Raw genomic sequence first — 10,299 nt, 5'->3', positions numbered from 1 at the left:
CTGTTCTCAAATTCACCACCATGATCACTTCTGACCTTTATGATTTTACACTCTTTTTCAGATTGAATCTGAATGCAGAAATCAAAGAACACTGAATGAGTCTCATCCTTGTGTTTCAAGAATTTTACCCATGTCCAGCGGCTATAATCATCTACGATGACTAATCCATATTTCTTTCCTCTGACAGATGCTGTTTTGACTGGTCCAAACAGATCAATGTGCAGGAGTTCTAATGGCCTTGAGGTAGAAACAACATTCTTAGACTTGAATGCAGGTTTGGAGAACTTGCCCTTCTGACATGCTTCACAAAGAGCATCTGATTGGAATTTCAGATTAGGGAGTCCTCTGACAAGATTCAGTTTGTTAATCTGAGAGATCTTTCTCAAACTAGCATGACCTAATCTCCTGTGCCAGACCCACTGCTCTTCAGAAACAGACATAAGACAAGTCACCTTCTGACTCATAAGATCTTGCAGATCTGTCTTATAAATGTTGTTCTTCCTCTTGCCTGTAAATAGGATTGAGCCATCCTTCTGATTTACAGCCTTGCAAGACTCTTGATTGAAGATTATATCATAACCATTGTCACTTAATTGACTGATAGATAAGAGGTTATGTGTTAATCCTTCTACAAGAAGTACATTAGAGATGGAAGGAGAGTTACCAGACTTTATAGTTCCAGAGCCAATTATCTTGCCCTTCTGATCTCCTCCGAACTTGACTTCTCCTCCAGACTTAAGCACCAGGTCTTGGAACATAGACCTTCTTCCTGTCATGTGTCGCGAGCATCCAGAGTCCAGGTACCATGACATGTTGTGCTTTGTCCTTCTTGCAGCCAAGGATATCTGCAATAGGAATAATCTTATCCTTAGGTACCCACATTTTCTTGGGTCCTTTCTTGTTAGATTTTCTCAAGTTCTGATTGAACTTGGGTTTGACATTATAAGCAATAGGAGGAACAGCATGATAATTTTTAATGTGAGTTTCATGATATTTCCTAGGTTGTGTCACATGCTTCTTAGTGTGTGTAATGTGAAAACTTTGTGCATGTGAAGTGTGCCTAATATCATGAGAGTGGCCATACTTGAACTGATCATACAATGGCTTGTATGTGAGTTTCATTTCATCAACAGGTTCAAGTTTGTATGGGGTTTCACCCTCATAACCAATGCCAACTCTTTTGTTTCCAGATACGGCATATATCATAGAAGCTAGCTGACTTCTGCCAATACTTCTAGATAAGAACTTCCTGAAACTTAAATCATATTCTTTCAGAATATGGTTTAGACTGGGAGTGGATTTTTCTGAATCAGAAGGAGATCCAACATTATTGGATAGTTTTAAAAGTTTTTCTTTTAATTCAGAATTCTCCAACTCAAGCTTCTTTGTTTCAAATTCAAATTGCTTTTTCAGCTTTTTGTATTTGAGACTAATCTGAGACTTGAGTTCCAGAAGTTCAGTTAGACCGGAAACTAACTCATCTCTAGTAAGTTCAGAAAATACCTCTTCAGAATCTGATTCTGATGTAGATTCTGATCCGTCATCTTCTGTCGCCATCAGCGCACAGTTGGCCTGCTCATCTTCTGAATCATCTTCTGACTCATCCCAGGTTGCCATAAGACCTTTCTTCTTATGAAACTTTTTCTTGGGACTTTCCTTCTGAAGATTTGGACATTCATTCTTGTAGTGTCCAGGCTCATTGCATTCATAGCACATGACCTTCTTTTTGTCAAATCTTCTTTCATCAGAGGATTCTCCACGTTCAAATTTCCTTGAACTTCTGAAGCCTCTGAACTTCCTTTGCTTGGTCTTCCAGAGTTGATTTAGCCTTCTGGAAATCATGGACAGTTCATCTTCTTCTTCAGATTCTGATTCTTCAGGATCTTCTTCTTTGGCCTGAAAAGCGTTAGAGCATTTCTTGATATTGGATTTTAATGCAATAGATTTACCTTTCTTTTGAGGCTCATTTGCATCCAGCTCTATTTCATGACTTCTCAAGGCACTGATAAGCTCTTCCAGAGAAACTTCATTCAGATTCTTCGCAATCTTGAATGCAGTCACCATCGGACCCCATCTTCTGGGTAAGCTTCTGATGATCTTCTTTACGTGATCAGCCTTGGTGTATCCCTTGTCAAGAACTCTCAATCCAGCAGTCAGAGTTTGAAATCTCGAAAACATCTTTTCAATGTCTTCATCATCCTCCATCTTGAAGGCTTCATACTTCTGGATTAAGGCTAGAGCTTTTGTCTCCTTGACTTGAGCATTTCCTTCATGAGTCATTTTCAAAGACTCATATATGTCATAGGCCGTTTCCCTGTTAGATATCTTCTCATACTCAGCATGAGAGATAGCATTCAGCAAAACAGTTCTGCATTTATGATGATTCCTGAAAAGCTTTTTCTGATCATCATCCATTTCTTGCCTTGTTAGCTTTACGCCTCTGGCATTTACAGGATGTTTGTAACCATCCATCAGAAGATCCCATAGATCACCATCTAGACCCAGAAAGTAACTTTCCAGTTTATCTTTCCAGTATTCAAAGTTTTCACCATCAAATACCGGCGGTCTAGTATAACCATTGTTACCGTTGTATTGCTCAGCAGAGCCAGATGTAGATGTAGTCTTTTCACTTTCATCAACCATCTTTTAAATGAAGCGTTTTTCTCTTCCTGAATCTTTTCTAAACACGGTTAAGTGCTTGCACCTTAGAACCAGGCTCTGATACCAATTGAAGGATAGAAAAACACTTAGAAAGGGGGGGATTGAATAAGTGTGACTTTAAATCTTGGACGATAAAAATAAAATGCACAATTATTTTTATCCTGGTTCGCTGTTAACGAAGCTACTCCAGTCCACCCCCGCAGAGATGATTTACCTCAACTGAGGATTTAATCCACTAATCGCACGGATTACAATGGTTTTCCACTTAGTCCGCAACTAAGTCTTCCAGAGTCTTCTGATCACACACTGATCACTCCAGGAACAACTGCTTAGATACCCTCTAAGACTTTTCTAGAGTCTACTGATCAACACGATCACTCTAGGCTTAGTTCACTCCTAAGACTTCCTCTAGAGTATTCTGATCAACCTGATCACTCTAGTTACAAACTGCTCAGCCAACTGCTAAGACTTCCTAGAGTATACTGATCACACGATCACTCTAGTTCCTTACAACTTAATGTAATCTATTCAAGAGTTTACAAATGCTTCTAAAAAGCGATAATCACAACTGTGATATTTCTCTTAACGTTTAAGCTTAATCTCACTAAAATATTACAACAGCAATGTAGTGAGTTGATGAAGATTCTGAGCTTTGATTGAATAGCGTTTCAGCAAGTTTGATATAAGTTGTTTTGGTGCAGAATCGTTAACTTTGCTTCTCATCAGAACTTCATATTTATAGGCGTTGAGAAGATGACCGTTGAATGCATTTAATGCTTTGCGTGTTCCGTACAGCATCGCATTTAATGTTATACGCTTTTGTCAACTACCTCGAGCCTTGTTCACGCTGTGTCTACTGACGTAGCCTTTAGTAGCTTTAACGTTCCTTTTGTCAGTCAGCGTAGTCTGCCACGTGTACTTCCTTCTGATCTGATGTTTGTGAATACGACGTTTGAATATCATCAGAGTCAAACAGCTTGGTGCATAGCATCTTCTGATCTTCTGACCTTGAAGTGCTTCTGAGCGTGATACCATCTTCTGATCTTCAGTGCTTCTGATCTCATGTTCTTCTGATGCTTTCATAGACCCATGTTCTGATTCTGCTTCGACCATCTTCTGATGTCTTGCCAGACCATGTTCTGATGTTGCATGCTGAACCATTTGAGACACAACTTCTGAGCGCTGAATTATGCGTACTCTTTATATATTTCCTGAAAGGGAAATTGCATTGGATTAGAGTACCATATTATCTTAAGCAAAATTCATATTATTGTTATCATCAAAACTAAGATAATTGATAAGAACAAATCTTGTTCTAACACTCCGATGCTAAAGTGAGAAGACGGGCAACAGAGCGCAAGTACAAGGTAAATGATAGAAGAGAATGAATACCTGACCCTCTAGTGAAAGAGGGTATTTATAGCCTCCAGCGCTGGGCCAAGATCTCGCTATTGGACTGGATACCCATACCCAATTAGGAGACTGTCAGGATTCCTGGGCGGAAATATCGGAGGTGAGTACGTGGTCTCCGTCCTGGTCAACCACTCCAAAGTTCAAGGGAGACACGGTCTTTTAGGGACTACGTGGACTCCGTATTATTCGGGGGGTTGGATGTGAAGTAACCCTACAAGGAGAAGGGTCCTCGGCATAAGGCCACGAGGAAGCGGGTCCTCGCTGGGAGCGTGCCTGGTAAGCTTAAGTCTAGACGAGGAGGGAAGTCCTCGTCAGATGGGACGCTCGTGGGGAGCATCATACGCCGAGCACGCGCTGCAGTGCTTTAACACCGTTGGGTCTCCAAGGAGCCGAGTACTGTTTGCTCCTCATGGGCTTAAGGATGATTTGGGCCTCTAGGTCCAATTGGGCCGAAAGTATACTGGGCCGAATCTTGGCCCAGTCCATAACACTAATTAATGGGCTTTTTCCACAATGCCCATTATACAAGCCAACTTAATAAACAAGCAAACTTAACAAATTATGGTTTAAATACTAAAACCTAATTTAACATGCTAACACTCCTAGCATCTTCGACACCAACATGTAAACAACCTTCGACTTCATACTTAATCATGTCGAATCAAGAAGCTACCCTTCGACCATACTAATGTTCGATCCAATATCTCACAAATACAATATTGTATTAAACAAATGTGATTGGAACATATACACTGCATGTAAAAATATTGGTAGATGCATATTATCTTCTCTAAATTTAAGGTTGGTAATTGAATTTGTAAATGGAAATGAAATAGCCTTTAATTTCTGCACTTCTGAAACAAAATGAAGAACCACTTCATGTTGCATAGAAAATAGTGTCTCTCTGAAGTATGCATGATTCATGCTTTTATTTGACAACACTAAGGAACAGTGTCACATAGAACAGACTTGGCACAAGTTTCATCGCATAGGCGGAGAATCCGAAGTTTTCTTTACACTGAACAAATTTAAAGTTGATCATTAAAGTTAAAATGAAATTGTAATTAGATTAGATTAATAGGAGTATATATCATGCATTGATTATGGTATTGATAGTAGTGAAACATGTTTCTTAATAAATATAAATTATGCCTTCCTTCTTAATTATTGTATTTTTTTATAAATATAACTAGTAATTAGATTTTTTGTTGTGTTTTTTACTTTATTTTTTATACTACATTGTTTTACTATAACTCAAACATGAAAAGTCCATAATGAACAATAATGTTTTCTGTCAAGTTTACGTGTATTTAATTCTTTGGTGAAAAAAAAAGTTAATTTGGAGTGAAATAACTATAAAATTGAATGTGGTTAAGTTAAAAATAAAGTGATTTATATTTACGTAAATCTTTATAAATGTGAATACAACAATAAATTTTAGAATAAAAATTTAAAATCCAAAAATTTTAGCATCAAATAAAACCAATTATGAAAAACAATAAATTCTAACTCGAGAAAATCAATTATACATATTCAAAATCATTTCTAAGTGCTTCAATCACAAAACCAAATATACATTTAACACTGCATTTTTAAAATTGGAATCAAATCAAAAACTTATAATTAAATTAAAAGAGGCTTTTCAGCTCATATATTTAAATTTTGTAAATACATCTAATTAATTATTATGTAGGTTCATTTTGAAGATGTGTGTATCTAGGTGAAAAATTTAAATCACAACTTCTAAAATATGACATGGATATTAAATTTGTTAATTTAGCATGGGCATGTCAATGAAATTAATTAAATTGAAAATGGAACTAAAACTTAAATTTTTTAAAAATAAAGAATAAAAAAACTAATTTTTAGAATTGAGAAAGATCAAGACTTCATTTAGAACAAAACAAGACCAAAATTACATTGAAGTTTAATATTAATATTTCTTTTCCTAAACATTTCTCTTATTATTTATTACTCTCACTTTTATATCAAATCTTTAAATCTTCTTCTCAATATCATTATAAAAATATATATATATATATATATATATATATATATATATATATATATATATATATATATATATATATATATATATATATATATATATATCTATTAAATTTTCATAATTTCTTTATTTAATATAAAATTAACTATGTTTTTTAACTCTTATAAATATTTAAAATATATTTATATTAATACAAAAATAACTAAATATTGACATCAAAAATTAAACCTTTAATTAATCATTTATACTTATTTAACATAATTAATACAATTATCTATTTATTAAAATATCGTATAGTTTGAAACAAATAAATGTACATATTAATAATTACATAATACACTTAAAAAATTAAAATCATTCTTAAGAATGAAAAATTATAAAAACATATATTTTAAATAAATTTGTCAAATTATCCTTCATTTTAAAATGAATTAACTACATATTGTTTTAAACAAACGTGATTGGAACATACACACCGCCATGCATGTGAAAATAAAAGATTTTTTCTTTACCCACCTCCCTATAGGGATCACCCCAGCGAAATTCCCAATTTAGCTCTGCTTCGGAGATTCATCTCCGAAGTTATTTTTTTATAGATTTTTTTAGATTTCAGAAATGCATCTCCGAAAACACCAAAAAATTGGTGTTTTCGGAGATGCATTTCCGAAATGCATCAAAATTCAGTTATTTTTTACAATCAGGTAAGAAAACCATTACAGGACAAAAATTGTAATCAACCTGATTTGAAATTTCGAAGTGCCTTTTCTTTCTCAGACGGTTACCTTCTAAGAAATGTGGTAACACTTTCCTACTTAAAAGCCTGCTCTCTCACCCATTTTTCTTCCAATCACATCCAAAATCATTTTCGATCTTTACTCTTTTCCTCTACTCACACATTTTCTCTCTCTTGTAACCGCTTTCGTGCTAATCATTTTCTGTTGCGAGTGGCTGATAAGGATCTACACCACTATGATGTAAGTATAGTTTGCTCATAAGTTTTTTGTTGTTGTTTATTATGTTGGTAAGTTACAATGTGGTATGGATTTCTAGAGGATCAGGACTTTCTAACCTGTTGCAGCGTCTCCTCCATCGTCTTCATCCGATTAAATAAAGCGAATAGTTCTGGTTTGTTATTTTTCTTCTGTCCAGGCCTTATTTCGGAAGTGCATTTCCGAATTCCTCCAAGGGGGTGAATTCGGAGATGAACTTCCGAATTCACCAATTTTCTGAAAATTAACCTTATTTCGGAGATGCATCTCCGAAATCAATATTTTTCATTAAAATATTCACCTTTTCGGAGATTCATTTCCGAAAACACCTTTTTTTCCAATAAAAGTACGTTTTCGGCAATAAACTTCTGAAACAAGGGGTATTTTTGTAAATTCGCCAGAGGTGATCAAGAAGATTAGGAGGTTGGTTAAGAAATTTCCAAATAAAATAATGGTAGTTGCAAATTCTCTTCTACCCGTTTAAGGTTAGTAACATGATGCTACCTATTGATGCAGAATTAGTAGACTTTAAAAGGAAATGAAATACTAGTACTCTAGTAGCATTTAATTTGTGGGCTTTTGAAACAAAAGGAAGAAATTAGAACCTAGTCTTTATAAATTTATAACCTTTCATTTTCTATATACCTCATGATGCACAGCAAACAGTGACTCTGAAGCATGCATAAATCATGCCTTTAATTGACAAGGTTAAGGACAATAAAACACTATCACATAGGCTTGGCACAAGTTTCACTAAATAGCGGAGAATCCAAAGTTTTCTTTATACTAAACAATTCAAGTTGATCAATAAATTAAAATGAAATTGAGATTAAATTAGTTTAACTATAGCAAATTATTATACTACTTAAATTTATGGCTTCCTTCTTAAATGCTATATAAACACTTTGTATGGCCTTCATCATCGTATGTCATTTCCTTTCAATCTTTGTTGCACTTTTTTTCTCTTTTCTCCTTTATATATTCTCTTTCACTTCTGCATATAGAAGCTCAAGAACTACAACTTCACAAAATGGATTACTTATTTTGTGATTCATTGAATAAGATACCGAATAATGGTATGATGTCTCTTAGTGGTTTTAACTCAGGGTGGCACTCACTCATGTACAACAACATACTTGAAATGATCAATGAGAGTTTCTCACTCGATAAAAACACTGAGTCTCACTATATTAATTCATTTCCAAAATATAGTAGTATTCAACATGAAAGACCCTTTACTCTCTTATTGTATCCGCAAGTTGTTCCAATACAAACTCTTCTGTATGAAAAATCAAGAGGTTTTAGTTCAAACGCAGACACAATAGAAAACAATGCTAACAACAACAGTGCTTCTGCATCAAAAGGTAAAGTATTCCTTTTATCTCTTCATCAATCAAACATGGGTCCATTAGTTGAAGTTCTAAGGCCAAACAATGTAAATGTAACTTCCATTAGTGATTCAACAAGCACAAAACCATCCTCACTTGTCACAACCAACCATGTTGAATACATTGGCACATCAAGAGCATAAATGGTACCACATCCATACAAAACACTTCATTTTTTGATAGTAGTGGTAACAGGAGTGCAACTCCAACTTGCACAATCAAAGGTCAATTTTGCATTTGCCTTACTCAACCAGTTCAATAAAATCTCATGTAAATTAATTATATGTTATGTTCGCAGATGGTTTGAGAATATTATATATTCAAATACCAACTGCTCCCCTACCTCATCATCAAGTAGTAATATTACTGATCCAAGGACCTCATGAATCAGTAACATTAATGATCCAGTGGAAGGTAGATGCAGAAGAACTGATGAAAAAAAATGGAGATGTTCTAGATATGTTGCTCCTAATAATCAGTATTGTGATCGACATATGCATAAAGAGTTATTGACAGTGTGATATATATCTACGGTCAAGGGAAACTTAAATCTTTTGTTTGCGACCCCATAACAATTTTAGATGTAGTAAGTATGATATATTGACGGTGTGATATACTATATCTAAAATATGTAAAATAAGTTGGTGTGAATTAAACACTTGTTGACAGTGTGATATATTATATCTAAAATAAGTTGATATATTGACAGTGTGATATATTATATCTGAAATTATATTTGGTTTTATGATTTTTTTTCTTATAACTTTACAAATGTTCTTTCTTTTAATTTTTTCGCAAATACATTAATGAACTTTAAATAAAAGTGTTGAAAAATAAATAACAAAAATGTAAATGATACATGTCCTAGTTCTCTTTATAACCAAGGGTACATATAGTCCATTCACACCATTAAGGACTTTCCACTATGTTAGATATTTGTACAAGGTCACACCAAGACCTCTCTTACAATCTTCTAACATAAACACCAAACATATGGTAAACTTTGAATCTCCCCAAATCAAATGACATTTTCCAAAATCATAAAACACTTTGATGAATTCACTTAAACTAGAAGTAAACTACTTTTTGTTTACACCACTTAGAAAGCACACCACTTTCTGTTACAAACATTATTTAGAAAGCACACAACTTTCTATTACAAGTAATTGTGAACGCATACTTGGTGACCAAAACAGATATTGAATATATGAAATGTTTTTTAATCTATACTTATATAGAAAATTGTTCTTTCAATGTACAATTCAAATATAATAACCTTAAGTATTCACAAATTTTGAAAGAAGCTATTTGAATGATATGAAAGTTATGCGCAACGTTTCATTGTTAATATTGCATGACCACTTGAAAAAAGATTTGAATAATATGAAAGTTATGCACCGAGTTATACAAAATTACAATAAGTTGAGATTCCACTAGGGCTTTCCGAGTTCTTCAAAAGCCTAAAATACTCGTCAAGATTTACGATAGCAGGGGTCAAAGATATGCTAGGAAGCTTTTCGATTAAAACATGACTCCCAACTGAGTTGAAAAATGTACGGGTTATACTAGAAAATATGCTTTTCACACCGATTAGATCAAGAAGACCTCTGTTAGAAACCAAGACATTAACCATCTCCAGGTGAAATATGTTGGAGAACGAGCTATTACTTTGGATACACCGGAGAATCTCTGAGGATCGGAGCTAGGCACCTCAAGGCTATATGAAGAAACAAGGAGTTTTACTATCTATTACGATCACAAATCGCAAGGTCATGCTTTGGATTAAATAGAAGAGTTAAAAAGTCAGGATCCCTTTGGGGCTTTCCGACTTCTCCAGGTC

General features: G+C 34.3%; 1 protein-coding gene across 1 annotated transcript; it reads left to right on the top strand.

Annotated features, from left to right (window-relative positions):
- Nucleotides 1-8,031: 8,031 nt before the first annotated feature.
- Nucleotides 8,032-9,276, top strand: LOC131613101 (uncharacterized). The gene is made up of 2 exons (XM_058884814.1): nt 8,032-8,435; nt 8,758-9,276. Exons 1-2 carry the CDS (start codon nt 8,102-8,104, stop codon nt 8,970-8,972), a joined length of 549 nt encoding a protein of 182 aa, XP_058740797.1. The 5' UTR covers nt 8,032-8,101; the 3' UTR covers nt 8,973-9,276.
- The last annotated feature ends 1,023 nt before the right edge of the window (nt 9,277-10,299 follow it).

Source organism: Vicia villosa, linkage group LG6 (genome assembly GCF_029867415.1).
Source record: "Vicia villosa cultivar HV-30 ecotype Madison, WI linkage group LG6, Vvil1.0, whole genome shotgun sequence".
In the NCBI taxonomy this organism is placed as follows: Eukaryota; Viridiplantae; Streptophyta; class Magnoliopsida; order Fabales; family Fabaceae; genus Vicia; species Vicia villosa.
The sequence above is the reverse complement of the archived record's forward strand: the minus strand, read 5'-3'. Positions and strand labels throughout refer to the sequence as shown.

Excerpts from the sequence above, each read along its gene's own strand:
- LOC131613101 (XM_058884814.1), top strand. The coding sequence starts at position 8,102 with ATGGATTACTTATTTTGTGATTCATTGAATAAGATACCGAATAATGGT. Across the intron at positions 8,436-8,757 it reads CAGTGCTTCTGCATCAAAAG|ATGGTTTGAGAATATTATAT; the intron begins GTAAAGTATTCC and ends TTATGTTCGCAG.